At 38.0% G+C, this 19,461-nt stretch overlaps 1 protein-coding gene across 4 annotated transcripts in view; it reads left to right on the top strand.

Annotated features, from left to right (window-relative positions):
* CFAP47 (cilia and flagella associated protein 47) overlaps window positions 1-19,461 on the top strand; it is a 562,308-nt gene that overhangs the window by 452,883 nt on the left and 89,964 nt on the right. For all 4 annotated transcript variants that reach the window (XM_070784977.1, XM_070784976.1, XM_070784975.1 and 1 more), the window contains 2 exons: window positions 4,345-4,516; window positions 9,637-9,798. In XM_070784977.1, the coding sequence (XP_070641078.1) occupies window positions 4,345-4,516; window positions 9,637-9,798 (334 nt within the window). The remainder of the gene's footprint in view (window positions 1-4,344; window positions 4,517-9,636; window positions 9,799-19,461) is intronic.

Genomic DNA, 19,461 nt, shown 5'->3' with positions numbered 1-19,461 from the left:
GTAGATGCCTATTATTAATGAAGAGACAACTAGAAATTTATGAAAGAACATGAATAACAGTGTTCATTATACTTTGATGTTCACTTCTCATTGAGACATTTTGGTTGGGTTTGCTATGAAGTGTATTTCTTACAGATTAAAATGGTATAAAACACACAGTTTCACAATATATTTTCCAAATAGATCGGTTATAATTCAATACTTTTTGACCATTTATCATGTTTTGTCAAGGTTTTTTAAAAATTACTAATATTCTTACACATTGAATAAAAATCAATCATTGTCCTGAGAAAATTCACCCACATATCTGGCACCCTTGACCATGATAGTGCCCATTGCATGATTTATTGGCATGATGATACAGGCATTAGGTTGCATAATTACACAAGGATGGAAGCATACCCTTCTTATTCAATGTAATGACCACTTGCCATACCCAAGTGATTATTACCATTATTGTTTTTTTTAATTTTATTTTATTTTTAAACTTTACATAATTGTATTAGTTTTGCCAAATATCAAAATGAATCCGCCACAGGTGTGTGGCGTGTAAGACGGTAGATGATAAGTAGATAGATAAATATAGATATATCATACTCTATAATTCTCTGAAATATGTTTGATTAAATATTTTGTATGTATGTTAAGGGTATGAATACATTACTGAAATGATAAGCTCATGATTTTGGTTACCAGTCAGGACTGCTCCCATGGTCCCCACTTCATTCTTCACAGGGCATTGCTTGAGCTTAATCTCCATCTTCCTCTCACCCTTGTGCAAGTCACCACCTGGCCTGAACTACTGCAGACATCATTACCTTCTCTACTAACCCCCTTTTGCTCACTTTACCATTAAACAAGCACATCATTTCCATATTTAAAACATTCCATAGGTTCTTGCTCTTCTTAAGAAGTCCCAAATCATCACCATACCCTGCATGGTCTTGCCCATTATGCCCATTTCATCTCTTGGAAATTTCATCCCACTCCCTTTTGCTCCACCTGCTTAAGTTATTTCCCAAAGAGGCTGAGGTAATTCCCACTGTGGAAAATTCCCTCATGCTGCTCTGATGCCTAAGAGGCATTTTCTTTGTCTATATGCAGGAGGCCCTTATCAACTTTCTTTTTAACTTTGGTGTATTGGTCTCCTCCTCAGGACCTTGGCAGTCAAGTTCCCAGGACCTGAGCTCTCATAGCCTCTTCTGCTTCTCCACAGCAGCTGTTGTCATAGTCATCACTGAAAACGTTGCGGTATCACTGGTAGTTTATTGACAATTCTTTCCTCCCAGTTATAAGTTCCATGGGGACAAGAACCTTATTTCTAATTTCAAGGAATGTGTTCAGTTATTACTGACCAAATGAAAAAAGAAATATAAATATAAATGATAAGATGTTCAAGCTGGTTTTAGAAAAGGCAGAGGAACCAGAGATCAAATTGCCAACATCTGCTGGATCATCAAAAAAGCAAGAGAGTTCCAGAAAAACATCTACTTCTGCTTTATTGACTAGCCAAAGCCTTTGACTGTGTGGATCATAATAAACTGTGGAAAATTCTGAAAGAGATGGGAATACCAGACCACCTGACCTGCCTCTTGAGAAATCTGTATGCAGGTCAGGAAGCAACAGTTAGAACTGGACATGGAAAAACAGACTGGTTCCAAATAGGAAAAGGAGTACATCAAGGCTGTATATTGTCACCCTGCTTATTTAACTAATATGCAGAGTATATCATGAGAAATGCTGGACTGGAAGAAACACAAGCTGGAATCAAGATTGCCGGGAGAAATATCAATAACCTCAGATATGCAGATGACACCACCCTTATGGCAGAAAGTGAAGAGGAACTAAAAAGCCTCTTTTAGTGAAAGTGAGGAAATGGCAACCCACTGCAGTGTTCTTACCTGGAGAATCCCAGGGGCGGGGGAGCCTGGTGGGCTGCCGTCTATGGGGTCACACAGAGTCAGACACAACTGAAGCGACTTAGCAGTAGCAGTGAAAGTAAAAGTGGAGAGTGAAAAAGTTGGCTTAAAGCTCAACATTCAGAAAATGAAGATCATGGCATCCAGTCCCATCATTTCATGGGAAATAGATGGGGAAACAGTGGAAACAGTGGCAGACTTTATTTTTCTGGGCTCCAAAATCACTGCAGATGGTGACTGCAAGCATGAAATTAAAAGACGCTTACTCCTTGGAAGGAAAGTTATGACCAACGTAGATAGTATATTGAAAAGCAGAGACATTACTTTGCCAACAAAGGTCCGTCTAGTCAAGGCTATTGTTCATCCTGTGGTCATGTATGGATGTGAGAGTTGGACTGTGAAGAAGGCTGAGTGCCGAAGAATTGATGCTTTTGAACTGTGGTGTTGGAGAAGACTCTTGAGAGTCGCTTGGACTGCAAGGAGATCCAACCAGTCCATTCTGAAGGATATCAGCCCTGGGATTTCTTTGGAAGGAATGATGCTGAAGCTGAAACTCCTACTTTGGCCACCTCATGCGAAGAGTTGACTCATTGGAAAAGACTCTGATGCTGGGAGGGATTGGGGGCAGGAGGAGAAGGGGTCGACAGAGAATGAGATGGCTGGGTGACATCACTGACTCAATGGACGTGAGTCTGAGTGAACTCCGGGAGTTGGTGATGGACAGGGAGGCCTGGCGTGCTGTGATTCATGGGGTCGCAAGGAGTAGGACATGACTGAGCAACTGAACTGACTGACTGACTGACATGTATTTAAATGTTTTTTAGAAGTGTGCATTTGTTCTTTCAAAGTCACGAGCTATATTTGTCATACTTGAGTTCTTTCCCAAAGAGGCTGAGGTAATTCGCACTGTGGAAAATTCCCTCATGCTGGTCTGATGCCTAAGAGGTATTTTCTTTGTCTACATGCAGGATGCCCTTATCAACTTTCTTTTTAACTTTAGTATTTATGGTCTCCTCCTCAGGACCTTAGCAGTCAAGTTCCCAGGACCTGAGCTCTCATAGCCTCTTCTGCTTAATTTTAATCAATTATTTTTAATTAATTTTATACAACAATCAGATGATAACTAATTTACACTGGTCTCACTGACTTAGCTCTGATCAACCCAGTACACATAAAAGTACTATACAGATTCTCTCCAAGTTGGGAACATTGCAAAAAGTATGCTTTTAACTTGATAATATGACTTTTCAAATAAAATGCAGAGACTCTACTTTGTTAGCTTGAAGACACAATGCAGAATGTCAGTTTGTTAGGATTTTGTACCACCTGACTCTATTTTTCTTCCTTATGTGTTCATATCACTATATTTTAGTTAAAACAAGGGAAATATGTAAAGTGTAAAAAGTACTAATATGGTTCCTACTTGCGTGACCCCTGTCCTCCCCTTGCAGATAATCAGGTCTGTGTTTTGTACCAGTGGATCTTCTTAGGATTAGAATTATGATATCTATAGTAACAGATTCCCTACAGGGATTTCAATGCTTCTGAAACTAAATTTAGCTTCTCATTTCCTATCTTGATTCTGACACAGCCATTCCCATAAAGACTTCAATAATTAAGCAGAAACAGATGCAGATCTCAATAGTATTTGCTTTGAAAAATATGTTATTTGAATGCAGTGGAAATTTCATCTCCCATTAAAAACTCTAAAACTCTTAAATGCTGCTTCTCAGTATGGAGTATGGCTTCCAATGGAACATTTCCATATCCCATCCCCAGAACAAATCAATATATTAAATGTAGACATATTGATTTTGCTACAACAAAGAATGGTTATCAATAGGAACAATTGCCAATTTGGTCAACAGGATGAAAGCTAGTAATTCAGAAGGTCTGAGATTTATTTTTGTACATAAAAAAAGAAAAAAGATCTTATAAGATTATGGATCAGTCTGTTATTTTACATTAATAAGGTTTACTGAGTACTTATTAAATGTGACTTGGGATTTACTGAGTAATTATTAAATGTGACTTTCTTTATAAATTATGTTTATAAGCTTTTAATATATACAGCATATCATATTGTGTTTATAGTAAATGTTAATAGTAAATGTTATAGTAAATGTTAATTTTTAGTTTCCATTTGTCTATTTCTTATTTTATTAGTCTGAAATTTAAGAATGGTGGGATTAAGGATAGTGGGTGAATTTTTTTCTATATCCATTCATTTATTTAACTTTTAAAAGCATACTGAATACTATTATATACCTCGTAACACACTAGGTATTACAAACACAAAGCTAAATAACATATACCCTCTCCCTCACTCTAAATACCTATGCATGATTAGTGCTGACATATAATTGATTTTGAATCTATATGTATTTAGTTGAATTAAAATGCATTTAAATCTTGATTTTCTTAGACAAACCTATGAAACGTGAATTTGAATATGGCATTGAATTTGAATCTGAAGATGAAGAGGCTAGTTTGGAATCCTGCGTGGCTCTATGTTTGATCAAAAAATCTTATAATGCCAATAATGAGCAGATAACATTGGTCTTCAGTCTGATATTTACACCAAACAAACCAGTGAGGTAAACCTGCTTTTACAAACCCTGATTTCTTTAAACAATATTAGTACTCTTTTAAACTAAATAATGTGGTCTTTTTCTTTCCATCTTTCTATTTGTCAGTTGCATTACTTCTTTGATGCTATTGAGGTAAATAGATTATTTCTAGCTATCCAGATATGAAAAGTATTCTGATGAAAAAGAATAGTCCAAATTATTAGAAATCTGAGATATCCTTCAGGAATTGTGACCTCCCCAAGGTCATTGGGATATGCTATTAGCAAAACAGGGCTGTCTACTTTGAAAAACAATTTTTAATTGCAGACTTGGTGCTATACATTGGCAACATGGAATTTCTCCATACTACTTCTCAGAACCAGTTCAAATGACGAAACTGCTGAGTGCCCTCCTTTGCGATTGCTGTCATTACCATTTTACCATTCAAAACCATAGCATTGTACTAAAGGTAAAGTATAAGAGGGTCATACTGGAGTCTGTGCGAATAGTAAGCTTTGAATACCTGTCCTTTGGAAAACCTCGTCCAGTGTCTTTGTATTTAGTTTTTAGGCAACTGATACTTAGCATCTACACATACTGTATGATAGGTCACATCTGAGACAGGATTTTATGTCTTGATACAGAGACACTGATTAGAACTGCAAATAAGTGCAAAATACAGCCTGGCCATGAAAAAACAATTGACAATATTACTTGTGCTTTTAACCATTTCTATAATTTAACTATGCATTCAATGTACCCATGTGTGTATTTAAAGTGGCTTTGAGAATGTAGTCTAATAACTAAAAGATAGCAGGGTCCCCTTCAGGAAGCAGTAATAAAATCAGATTGTAAAAAGAAAGTACATATTAAACATTATTTTCATAATTTTCTATGGGCTTTTTTTTTTTAATTTTCTTACTTTTCTATGGGATTCCTTGGTGGCTCAGTGGTAAAGAATCTGCCTGCAAAGCAGGAGACACAAGTTAGATCCCTGGACCAGGAAGATCCCCTGGAGAAAGAAATGGCAACCTACTCTAGTATTCTTGCCTGGAGAATTCCATGGCAGAGGAGCTGGTGGACTGTAGTCCATGGAATCACAAAGAGTCGGGTACAACTTAGTGACTCAACATTTATATGTTAGTATTTTTTCACATTTAGCTTAGTATTATGTTGATTCAGTGACAGGGAAATTACCAGCAAAAACCAGAAGGGGAAAATGTTATCATTAGTGAGTATGAACAGAACCAATGTGAATTTATATTTGTTCCACATTTGGTGAGTTTAGAGCTTCTTGGTGAATATTTGAGAAGCTGATTTAGGACAACTTATATTCATGATTTATAAATTTTTGTGAGTGTCTTCTGGTGTTCTGATGTAGTTTAATAATTCTATTTTATGCACACATACTCATTTGTTTTTGTCATTTCTTCTTCCATATGTATTTGGGATGGTTCACTGCAAGACATACCATTAAATGATTAAAATAAATAAATAAATAAATAAAACCAATAGCTTTAAATTTTGAAAAAAGAACAAGAAAATAATTATACCCAAATCACACTGTTCCTACATAATTTAAGTAAGTATCAAATTTAAATCTTCTCTTCCTGATTGACATGGTAAAAAGTACAACAAAATTTTCATGGGTTTGTTAAAGAAAATATTAACACTGTTGCACAACAGTAAAAACAAGGTAATTTTTCATGTTTATCCTTTCATAGAATACTGCTGACATAATAAGAGTAATGGTCAGAGCCTTAAATGTGTTTTTACAAAAAATAAAATATAGTAAAAACAAAAATATTATTCCTTAAGACCTTGACCTTTTTTTTTCTTTAGTTTTTTCATTGGAAAAGACTCTGATGCTGGGAAAGATTGAGGGCAGGAGGAGAAGGGGATGACAAAGGATGAGATGGTTGGATGGCATCACCGAGTCAATGGACATGGGTGTGGGTGGACTCCGGGAGTTGGTGATGGAAAGGGAGGCCTGGCGTGCTGCAGTTCATGGGGTCGCAAAGAGTCGGACACAACTGAGCGACTGAACTGAACTGAATGGGGCCGGATGCCACGATCTTAGTTTGTTTGTTTGTTTAATATTTAGTTTTAAATCAGCTTTTTCACTCTTCTCATTCACCTCATCAAGAGTTTCTTTAGTTCCTCTTCACTTCTGCCATTAGAGTGGTATCACTCGCATATCTGAGGTTATTCATGTTTCTCCTACCTATCTTGTTTCCAGCCTAGCATTTCTCATAATGTGCTCAGTGTATAAGTTAAACAGGATGACAACAGACAGCCCTCTCGTACTCCTTTATCAATCCTGAACCAATCAATTATTCCATACAGGGTTCTAATTGTTGCTTCTTGACCTCCATACAGGTTTCTCAGGAGACAGGTAAGATGGTCTGGTATTCTCATCTCTTTAAGTGCTTTCCAATTTGTTAATGATCTACACAGTCAAAGGCTTTAGCGTAGTTGATGAAACAGAGGTAGATGGTTTTCTGGAATTCCCTTGCTTTCTCTATGATCCAGTGAATGTTGGCAATTTGATCTTTGGTTCCTGTGCCTTTTCTAAACCCTGCTTGGATGTCTGGAAGTTCTTTGTTCACATAATGCTGAAGCCTAGCATGCAAGATTTTAAGTATGACCTTACTAGCATGGGAGATGAGATGTCCAACGGTTTGAGCATTCTTTAGTACTACCCTTCTTGGGAACTGGGATGAGGATTGACCTTTTCCAGTCCTGCGGCCACTACTGAGTCTTTCAGAATTGCTCACATACTGAATGCACCACTTTGACAGCATCACTTTTTAGAGTTTTGAATAGCTCTACTGAAATTGCATTGCATCCACTAGCTTTACTGACAGCAGTGCTTCCTAAGACCCACTTGACTTCACACTCCAGAATGTCTGGCTCTGGCTGACTTACCACACCTTTGCAGTTATCTAGTTCATTGAGATCTTTTTCGTGCAGTTCTTCCATGTTTTCTTTCCATTTATTCTTGATCTCTTCCACTTCTACTAGGTCTCTACTGTTTTTGTCTGTTACTGTGCACATCTTTGGATGAAATGTTCCCTTGATATTTCCAATTTTCCTGAAGAGATCTCTAGTCTTTCCCCTTCTGTTTTCCTCTATTTTTATGCACTGTTAATCAAAGAAGTCCTTCTTATCTCTCCTTGCTGTGCTTTGGAACTCTGCATTTAGCTGGCTGTAACCTTTCCCTTTCTCCCTTGCTTTTTACTTCTCTTCTTTCTTCAGCCTCCTCAGATAACCACTTTGCCTTCTTGCTCTTTTCTTTTTCTTTGTGATGGTTTTGCTTCCTCCTATATGGTATTACGGACCTCCATGCATAGTTCTTCAGGCACACTGTTTATAAATCTAATGCCTTGAATCTATTTGTCACTCTACTGCATATTCATAGGGGATTTGATTTAAGTTTTACCTGGCTGGCCTAGTGGTTTTCCCTGCTTTCATTAGTTTAAGCCTGAATTTTGCTATGAGAAGCTGATTATCTGTGCCACAGTCAGCTCCAGGTTTTCGTTTTGCTGACTATATACAGCTTCTCCATCTTTGGCTATAAAGAATATAATCAGTTTGATTTCAGTATTGACCATTTGGTGATGTCTATGTGTAAAGCTGTCTCTTGTGTTGCTGAAAAAAGGTATTTGCTCTGACCAGTGGATTCTCTTGGCAGAATTCATTTTGAACTGCTTCATTTTGAACTCCAAGGCCAAATTTGCCTGTTACTCCAGGTATCTCTTCTCCAAGGCCAAATTTGCCTGTTACTCCAGGTGTCTCTTGACTTGCTACTTCTGTATTTCAGTCCCCAATGATGAATAGAACATCTTTTGTTGGTGTTAGTTCTAGGAGGGCTTCTAGGTCTTCCTAGAACTGATCAGCTTTAGCTTCTTTGGCATTAGTGGTAGGGGCATAGACTTGAATTACTGTGGTGCTGAATGACTTGCCTTGGAAACAAACCAAGATCATCCTGTCGTTTATGAGATTGCACCCAAGTACTGCATTTTGGACTCTTTTGTTGTTTATGAGGGCTACTCCATTTTAATGTTACTAGCACTGTATTGAAGGGATATTTTTAAATTTTTGGTACCAGTTTTTTTTTTTTTTATATAGTATAAGGAATGCAGCATTGAACATCCTTATACACATTGCTTCTTGAAATCTTTGAAGTATATCTGAGGGAAATTACTAATAGTGAATTAACTGGTTTAGTGTCTGCACCTTTCAAATTTGATAATATATTATCTAACTGTTCCCCAAATTGTTGAATAATTTCACAGTCCAATTTAAAGAGGCTAAGAGTTCCCAGAACTGTTCTAAAAGATTTATGTAAGAAGACTGTGATTTCTTGGTCCATTCTGACATATGATATGGCTTACAACTATAGAGCTATGTGTTTGAGTTATTTCCACCCGAAGCAAGCAAACACATGAGTAACTATTCTTCACCGTCAGCTACTATGTCTCCACTCTTCTTCAGAGCCAACTGCTTAGAAGGCTATATTTACTGTCTTCATCAATTCAATTGCCATTCAATTACATGTTATTGTAAAGTATTCATGATATTTATCAGTTGTAATTTAATTTTTTAAAGCTTCAGTTTAAGTCAGCTTTGGGGGCATTGTAAGTTTTCACAGAAAATATAATTTTTCTATGTGAAGCAAGAGTTCAAAGAACTTTTTCATGATGTTTTAGTTTGAACAGAAAATCCCCTTATGGAATACCTTTTAGTGTAACACTTGGGTCCATTTGCCAACCTCTCCTCAGATTCTTAAGTAATATGATATTCTATGGTGGGTACAGAAAATTTGTAGAGTGAATTCTACAAATGTTACTAATTCTTAGTAAGTAACTAGACAGTAAATGAGATACCCTGTGAAATAATTACCTCAAAGGGAGGGTAATAATAGGGACTCTGACCTACAGAATTATTCCTTAGATGTAAACAGCCCATCCACATCTTTTCCATCTACATTTTTTAAAAGAATTAAAAGTTTCAGTTTTTTTTTTTTTTTTTTTACTGAAACCACAGTTTACTTACATTTTCACCTTAGATGTTAACCTGCTATACTATATCCCCTTTGCTTGTTTTCCTGCAATATCCTTTATAAATCTCTTTTTCTATTCAAGGTCTCAAGTTACACTGAAAGTAGAGTGCATGACAGATGGGATCTGGACGTTTCCCATGATGCTGATTGCTACTGAACCTGATGTGGATGAGGTCTTTGATATTGAAGGGATTGGTTTATTTAAGGAAGCTACTGTTGACTTCAGGCTGACAAGTCAGTCAAGGTAATACATCAAGCATATGTGTGTAACTGGTTTTGTGAATGTAATTTATGCTGAACTGGGAAACAGAATTTAAGATGGAAAATTCTATTATGTCATCTTTTTCTGGTTAAGTCAGAGAAGTATTGCCTCTAGGAATCAAAGCTTTATATATTTCATATTTGTTATTTAAAACTTGGAAAATAGAATCCACAAAGTGAATACCAAAGAACAATAAGAACAAGTAAATAGATATTGAAATTTAGAATATTTCTATTTGTTTTTCAAAAGGTGTTTTAATGTATTTTTTCAAAGATAGATGGGAGGTTTCTCAGTAAATTTTAATGGTTTGGGGCTATTAAGTGATTTAACTAGGTAGAGGTGATTAGGTAACCTACATTGAGATTCCATTTTCTGTATTATTCTGCTTAGTCACAGCTATCTTTGTTATACTTGTGATAACATAAGCAGCATGACAGTAATACTTTTACCTTTCTCAGATGTAAAAAATGTTTTTACAGCTTTTTTTGAGGTATAACATACTTACCATAAAATTCACCCATTGTCAGTGTACATTTCAATATTTTTTTTAAATGTGCAGAATTTGCAATCATAGCCACATTCTAGGTTTCGAACTCATCCTTCAGTTTTCACTTCAGTCACTCAGTCATGTCCGACTCTTTACGACCCCATGGACTGCACCACGCCAGGCCTCCTTGTCCATTACCAACTCCCAGAGTTTACTCAAACTCATGTTTATTGAATCCGTGATGCCACCCAACCAGCTCATCCTCTGTTGTCCCCTTCTTCTCCCGTCTTCAGTCTTTCCCAGCATCAGGGTCTTTTCAAATGAGTCAGTTCTTTGCATCACGTCGCCAAAGTATTGGAGTTTCAGCTTCAACATCAGTCCTTCCAATGAATATTCAGGACTGATTTCCTTTAGGATTGACTGGTTGGATCTCCTTGCAGTCCAAGGGATTCTCAAGAGTGTTCTCCAACACCAAGGTTCAAAAGTATCAATTCTTTGGCACTGAGCTTTCTTTATAGTCCAACTCTCACATCCTTACAGGACTACTGGAAAAACCATCAGTTCAGTTAAGTCGCTCAGTCGTGTCCAAATCTTTGCAACCCCATAAATCACAGCATGCCAGGCCTCCCTGTCCATCACCAACTCCCAGAGTTCACCCAAACTCATGTCCATCGAGTCAGTGATGCCATCCAGCCATCTCATTCTCTGTCGTCCCCTTCTCCTCCTGCCCACAATCCCTCCCAGCATCAGGGTCTTTTCCAATGAGTCAGCTCTTCACATGAGGAGGCCAAAGTTTCAGCCTCAGCATCAGTCCTTCCAATGAACACCCAGGACTGCTCTCCTTTAGGATGGACTGGTTGGATATCCTTGCAGTCCAAGGGACTCTCAAGAGTCTTCTCAAACACCACAGTTCAAAAGCATCAATTCTTTGGTGCTCAGCTATCTTCACAGTCCAACTCTCATATTCTTACATGCCCACTGGAAAAACCATAGCCTTGACTAGATGGACCTTTGTTGACAAAGTAATATCTCTGCTTTTTAATATGATATGTAGGTTGGTCATAACTTTCCTTCCAAGGAGTAAGCGTCTTTTAATTTCATGGCTGCAATCAACATCTGCAGTGATTTTGGAGCCCCCCAAAATAAATTCTGACATTATTTCCTCTGTTTCCCCATCTATTTCCCATGAAGTGATGGGACCAGATGCCATGATCTTCATTTTCTGAATGTTGAGCTTTAAGCCAACTTGTTCGCTCTCCTCTTTCACTTTCATCAAGAGGCTTTTTAGTTCCTCTTTACTTTCTGCCATAAGGGTGGTGTCGTCTGCATATCTGAGGTTATTGATATTTCTCCAGGCAATCTTGATTCCAGCTTGTGCTTCTTCCAGCCCAGCATTTCTCACATTTCTCATGATGTACTCTGCATATAAGTTAAATAAGCAGGGTGACAACATACAGCCTTGATGTACTCCTTTTCGTATTTGGAACCAGTCTGTTGTTCCATGTCCAGTTCTAACTGTTGCTTCCTGACCTGCATACACATTTCTCCAGAGGCAGGTCAGGTGGTCTCGTATTCCCATCTCTTGAAGAATTTTCCACAGTTTATTGTGATCCACACAGTCAAAGGCTTTGGCATAGTCAATAAAGCAGAAATAGATGTTTCTCTGGAACTCTCTTGCTTTTTTGATGATCCAGAAGATGTTGACAATTTGGTCTCTGGTTCCTCTGCCTTTTCTAAAACCAGCTTGAACAACTGGAAGTTCACGGTTCACATATTGCTGAAGTCTGGCTTGGAGAATTTTGAGCATTACTTTACTAGCGTGTGAGATGAGTGCAATTGTGTGGTAGTTTGAGCATTCTTTGGCATTGCCTTTCTTTGGGATTGGAATGAAAACTGACCTTTTCCAGTCCTGTGGCCACTGCTGAGTTTTCCAAATTTCCTGGCAGATTGAGTGTAGCACTTTCACAGCATCATCTTTCAGGATTTGAAATAGCTCAACTGGAATTCCATCACCTCCACTAGCTTTGTTCACGGTGATGCTTTCTAAGGCCCTCTTGACTTCACATTCCAGGATGTCTGGCTCTAGGTCAGTGATCACACCATCATGATTATCTGGGTTGTGAAGATCTTTTTTGTACAGTTCTTCTGTGTATTCTTGCCACCTCTTCTTAATATTTTCTCTTTCTGTTAGGTACCATTTCTGTCCTTTATTGAGCCCATCTTTGCATGAAATATTCCCTTGGTATCTCTAATTTTCTTGAAGGGATCTCTAGTCTTTCCCATTCTGTTGTTTCCCTCTATTTCTATGCATTGATCACTGAAGAAGGATTTCTTATCTCTCTCTGCTATTCTTTGAAACTCTGCATTCACACAGATATATCTTTCCTTTTCTGCCTTGCTTTTTGCTTCTCTTCTTTTCACGGCTATTTGTAAGGTCTCCTCGGACAGCCATTTTGCTTTTTTTGCATTTCTTTTTCTTGGGGACGGTCTTGCTCCCTGTCTCCTGTAAATGTCACGAACCTCTGTCCATAGTTCATCAGGCACTCTGTCTGTCAGATCTAATCCCTTGAATCTATTTCTCACATCCACTGTATAATCGTAAGGGATTTGATTTAGGTCATACCTGAATGGTCTAGTGGTTTCCCCTACTTTCTTCAGTTTAGGTCTGAATCTGCCAATAAGGAGTTCATGATCAAAGAGTTGGACAGTACTGAAGCAACTTAGTACTTCGTTGCTTCAGTACTGTCCAACTGTTTGTGACCCTATGGATTGTAGCCCACCAGTCTCCTCTGTCCATGGCATTCTCCAGGCAAGAATACTGGAGTGGGTTTCTATGCCCTCCTCCAGAGGATCTTCCTGACCCAAGGACTGAACCCATATCTCTTATGTCTGCTGCATTGGCAGATGGATTCTTTACCACTAGTACTTCCATCTCCCCCCAAATTTCCCTCAAACCCCTTTTCGGTCAACCCCTATTCCCACCCCTCATCTCTGGCAACCATTGATATGCTTTCTGTCTCTGTAACCTTGCCTTTTCTGGATATTTTATATAAATAGAATCATTCACTATGTACTGGATTTTTTAAATGGTTTTTATGCAGTTTTAGGTTTCCAAGAAAAGTGAGAGGAAGGCACAGAGATTTCTGTCACCCCCTGCTCCCACACATGTGTAACCTTCCCCATTATCAACATCACTCACATAAATGGTACATTTTTTAATAAAGTTAGACCTACATTGACACATCATAACCATCCAAAGTTTATAATTTCCAATAAGACTCACTTTTGGTGTTGTACATCCTATGAGTTTGGTCAAAAGTATGATGATATATGGGCTTCTCTGATGGCACAGTGGTAAGGAATCCACCTGCCAATGCAGGAGACTCAGGTTCAATCCCTGGGTCAGGAAGATCCCCTGGTGGAGGGCATGGCACCCCATTCTAGTATTCTTTCCTGGATAATTTCATGGGCATAGGAGCCTGACGGGTACAATTCATGGGGTTGCAATGAGTCAGACACGACTGAGTGATGGAGCACACACATGATGATATATATGTATGTCATTATAGTATCATGCAGAGAATTTTCACTGCCCTAAAAATCCTCTTTGCTCTCCCTATTTATCTCTCTTACCCCACTCTTGGAAACCACGGATCTTTCTATTGTCTCAGTAGCTTTTTTACATAGTCTTTTACAAAATGTTGTGTTGTTGGAATCATATAGTATGCCAGTTCAGTTCAGTTCAGTCACTGGGTCGTGTCCGACTCTTTGCAACCCCATGGACCACAGCACACCAAGCTTCCCTGTCCATCACCAACTCCCAGAGCTTGCTTAATTGCCAGGGTCCAGCCCCAGCAGGATCCAGGGGTACCCTCAGGATGACGGCCTAGGCGAAAGGATAGCAAAGCAGAGAACAGGGCTTTATCTTCCTTGATTAACACAGAAAGCCAATAAAGCTCCTGTGTTCCAAGGAGTCATCCTGAAAGAAGAACAGAGTGAAAAGGAGGGAAAAGGAAAAAAGAATGACATGGGGAGACCAAGCTTCGGTGCGCAAGGCCCATAACTTTATTTTCAAAAGGAACTTTTATACCTTGACTTGTACGTAGAGGAAAATGAAAGATGCAAAGTCATACAGTCAGCCCAAACGTTACGTCTATTTTGTCTTTATCAAAACCAGGATTTTTTCTGCATACCTTTCCCATAAACAATGTTGTGTACATTATCTTCTGGCCTTGGAGGCCTGTGGACATTTTATGACCCTTTTTTTATAAAGGCTGATCAGCCATAAAACTTGTTTTCCCTTTAAGTGTTTCTTCTTTATTTCTCCCAGCCTCAGAAAGTACTAAACAGAGTTACATTCTCATGGAGCAAAGGTGCAGTGAGTTACAACAAAGAAAGAACCAATTAGCTCAAAGGTCTGGTGTGGTTAATTCCAAGGCTGCTACTTGTTTTTCTTACATTCCAACTATGTTAACCAATGCACTCCCAGGTGCACAGTGGATAAGGGATATGGGCACTTGGCAGCAAGCATTGGCCCAGTAATGAAGCCCTTTACCAGTACTATCTATTCTGATAATTTTGCATCTCTTAAAGGGCTCTATGCTCATTAGGACTTTTAGAATGTTTTGGCTTCCTGTGCCTTTCAAGGTTGGGGAGTTGTGAACAATCATGTGTGTTAATTGCAAGAGTATGGATAAACCTGTCAGGCAAGCTAGAATGCCAACAGAGGGGTTAAAATAGAAATATTCCTTTCATGCCCAGGAGACTTATTAACTAAAGCCCTAAGTGGACTTTTTCCAGAGAAAGGTGGTTGGGCATAGCCCCCTGTTAATGTCAGAAGAGTTGGTGAAAGGCACAAAGTAGTAAGACAGACAGATTCTTGTTTTGGGGTACATGCTCGAGCAGATTCAGGTGGTCCCTTGAGCAATGATCTGCCTTGCTCGTCATGGCTCTTCCACATGATCTTGTCATGGGTGGGATCTCCCGTGGTGGCTCCCGGCACTTAATCTCATGTCTATTGAGTCGGTGATGCCATCCAACCATCTTTTCCTCTGTTGAAGTATTGGAGTTTCAGCTTCAGCATCAGTCCTTCCAATGAATTTTCAGGACTGATTGCCTTTAGGATTGACTGGTTTGATCTCCTAGTCCCTGGACTGAGACTCCAAGGGACTTGCAGTCAGCGAGTCTCAGACTAGTATATAGTACATAGCCTTTTCAAATTGACTTCTTTTACTTAGCAATATGCATTTGAGTTTCATCCATGTCTTTCAATGCTTTGAATAGCTCATTTCTTTTTAGCACTGAATAATATTCCACTATCTGGATATATCAGTACATTTATCCATTCATCTACTGAAGGACATCTTGATTGCTCCTGAGTTTTGGCAATTATTAATAAAGCGGGTATAAACATCTGAGTGAAGATTTTATCGTAGATGTGACTTTTCAGTTCTTTCAAGTAAATACCAAGGAGCATGATTGCTGGATCCTATGGTAAGGGTGGGCTTCCCTGATAGCTCAGTTGTTAAGGAATCTGCCTTCAATGTGAGAGACCTGGGTTCGATCCCTGGGTTTGGGAAGATCCCCTGGAGAAGGGAAAGGCTACCCACTTTATTATTCTGGCCTGGAGAATTCCGTGGACTGTATAGGGGTCACAAAGAGTGTATTTGGTTTTATCAGAAATGACCAAACTGCTTTCCAAAGTCGCTGTACCATTTTGCATCCCCACCAGTAATAAGTGAGAGTTCCTGTTGCTCCACATTCTTCCTGGCACTCAGTAGTACTAGTGTTCTTGATTTCAGCCATTCTAATGAAAGTATAGTGGTACCTCACTGTAGGTAGTTTTAGTTTGCATTTCCCTGATGACATATGGTGTGATGCATCTTTTCAAATGCTTAGTTGCCATATGTATATCTTCTTTGCTAAGGTGTCCAATAAGATATTTTGCCCATTCTTAATTGGGTTATTTGTTTTCTTCTTCTGAGTTTTTACAGTTCTTTGTATATTTTGTATAATAATTCTTTATGAGTTATATCTTTTGCAAGTATGTTCCCCCAGTCTGTGCTTGTCTTCTAATTCTCTTGATATTGTTCTTCTTTTAATGAAGTCTAGCTTATTATTTATTTCATGGACTGTGTCTGCTATTGTATCCAATAAGACACCACCATACCCAGGTCATGTAAGTTTTCTCTTACGTTATCTTCTTGGAGTTTTATAGGGTTTTTTTTGTTTGTTTTACATTTGGGTTTATGGTCCATTTTAAGTTAATATTTGTGAGATTTTTAAAGTATGTGTCTCGATTATTATATTTTTTGCATGTGGATGTCGTTATTCCAGCACCGTTTCTTGAAAATACTATCTTTGTTCCATTGTATTGCCTTTGATCCTTCATCAAAGATCAGTTGACTAAATTTATAAGAGTTTCTTTCTGGGCTCTCTATTTTGATCTATTGATCTGTGTGTCTATTCTTTAATAAATACCATATTATGTTAATTATGGTAGCTTTATTGTAAGTCTTCAAGTCAGGTAGTATGAGTACTCCACCTTGGTTCTTGTTTTTCAATACTGAGCTGGCTATTCTGAGTCTTTTGCATCCCTATATAATCCATTTGTTGATATTCATAAGTTAACTTCCTGGGATTTTGTTTGGGATTGCATAGAATCTACAAGTCAAATTGAGAAGGACTGCCATCTTGACAATATTCTTATTGAATATATTCATGAATCTTATTATTCATGAATATAACATATTTCCCCATTTATTTAGTTGTTACTTACTTTCATTCATCAGAGTTTTGTAGTTTTTCTCATATACATCATGTACATATTAGCAAATTTATACCTAAGTATTTCATTTTGAGAGATGCTAATATAAATGATCTTGGTATTCCATTCCAAATTTCACTTGTTCATTGTTAATGTAGAGAAAGCAATTGTATTTTGTACATTAATCTTACATCCTTCAACCTTGCTATAATTGCCTATCAGTTTAAGGGATTTTATTGTAGAGTCTTTGGTGATTTCTACATAGATGATCTATCAACTGCAAATAAAGACAAATTTATGTCTTTCTTCCCAACCTAAATATCTTTTATTTCCTTTTCTGGCTTTACTGCATAAACAAGGATTTGCATATGAGATTGAAAAGAAGTGACGGGAGGAGACATGTTTGCTTTTATGTGATCTTAGTGGCCAAGTTAGAAGTTTCTTACCATTAAATATGAGGTTGACAGTAGGATTTTTGTAGACAGATTTTAGCAAGTTGAGGAAGTACACCTCTATTCCTAATTAACTGATAATTTTTATCATTAATGTGTGTTAGATTTTATCAAATGCTTTTTCTGTATCTATAGATATAATCATGTACTTTTTTTTTTCTTTTTAAGTCTATTGACATGATGAATTTCATTAATTGATTTTCAAATGTTGAACCAACCCTGCATATCTGGGATAAATCATATTTGATCATGGAAACCCACTTTTTATACTTTTTTGATGCTATTATAATGAAATTGTTTTATTTCTTTTTTCAGATAGTTCACTGTTTTCTTATTGTATAGAAAGCCAACTGATTTTTGTACGTGGATTTTGTGTCCTTCAATTTTATTTAATTCAGTTATTCTAACAGTTTTTTGGTGGAGTCTTCCAGATTTTCTATGTATAGTGTTAGTCGCTCAGTCATGTCCAATTCTTTGTTACCCCATGGACTGTATGTAGCCCATCAGGCTCCTCTGTCCATGGGAATCTCCAGGCAAGAATACTGGAGTGGGTTGCCATTTCCTTCTCCAGGGGATCTTCCCAACCCAGGGGTCAAACCCAGGTCTCCTGTGTTGCAGGCAGTTTCTCTACTGTTAGAGCTACCTGGAATTATGTCATTAGCAAACAGTTTTACTTCTTCCTTTCTGATTTGGATATCTTTTATTTATTTTTCTTGCTTAATTACTCTGGCTCAGACTTTCAGTACTAATGGTCACCCTTGTCTTGTTCCTATCTTAGAGGAAAAGTTTTCAGCCTTTCAACATTAAGTATAATGTTAGTTGTGGGCTTGTCATATATGGCCTTTATTATGTTGAGTCACATTCCTTCTAAGTCAGTTTTATTGAGTTTTTATCATGAAAGGATTTTAAATTTTGTCAAATGGTTTTTCTGTAGCTGTTGAAAGTATCATATGATTTTTATCTTTCACTCTGTTAATGTGGTGTATCACATTTACTGATTTGTGTATGTTAAACTATCTTTACATCCCAGGGATAAATCCCACTTCATTTTGGTGTATGAGACATCTAATGTACTACTGAATTGAGCTTCCTAGTATTTTATTGAGAATTTTCATACCTATATTCATTAGGTCCCTGGAGGAGGAAATGGCAGCCCTCTCCAGTATTCTTGCCTGGAGAATCCCATGGACAGAGGAGCCTGATGGGCTACAGTCCATAGGGTCACAAAGAGTTGGACACGACTGAAGCAACTTAGCATGCACACACACACACATTCATCAGGTATATTGGCTTGCATGTTTCTTTTCTTGAAATGTCTTCATCTGCCTTTGGCATGTGGGTATTGCTGACCTCATAAAATGAGCTTAGAAGTGTCCTCTCCTCTCCAATTTTTTTGAAAAGTTTAAGATTAGCATTCATTCTTTTAAAAATACTTGGTACAGTTCCTGATGAAACCATCTTGTCCTGGGCTTTTTTTGTTAGGAGCTAGTAGATTACTAGAAAATCCCATGGATGGAGGAGCCTGGTAGGCTGCAGTCCATGGGGTTGCTAGGAGTCAGACATGACTGAATGACTTCACTTTCACTTTTCACTTTCATGCACTGGAGAAGGAAATGGCAACCCACTCCAGTGTTCTTGCCTGGAGAATCCCAGGGATGGGAAAGCCTGGTGGGCTGCCATCTATGGGGTCGCACAGAGTCGGACACAACTGAAGTGACTTAGCAGCAGCAGCAGCAGTAGATTACTGATCCAATCTCCTTACTTATTGTGTTGCTATCTTCTCATTTGAAGTAGTAGTCACCTCCTCCAGTTTCTACTGACTGTCTTCAGGAGATAAATATCTTCTTTCCGTCCTACTTGAGATTCCAAGGATTTCTGAGATCTTTTCTCTGTGTATTCCTGTTCCACACCTCTACCTCTGTCTCATGGCAGAATACTAA

The sequence above is a fragment of the Bos indicus genome, chromosome X (genome assembly GCF_029378745.1).
Source record: "Bos indicus isolate NIAB-ARS_2022 breed Sahiwal x Tharparkar chromosome X, NIAB-ARS_B.indTharparkar_mat_pri_1.0, whole genome shotgun sequence".
In the NCBI taxonomy this organism is placed as follows: Eukaryota; Metazoa; Chordata; class Mammalia; order Artiodactyla; family Bovidae; genus Bos; species Bos indicus.
The sequence above is the reverse complement of the archived record's forward strand: the minus strand, read 5'-3'. Positions and strand labels throughout refer to the sequence as shown.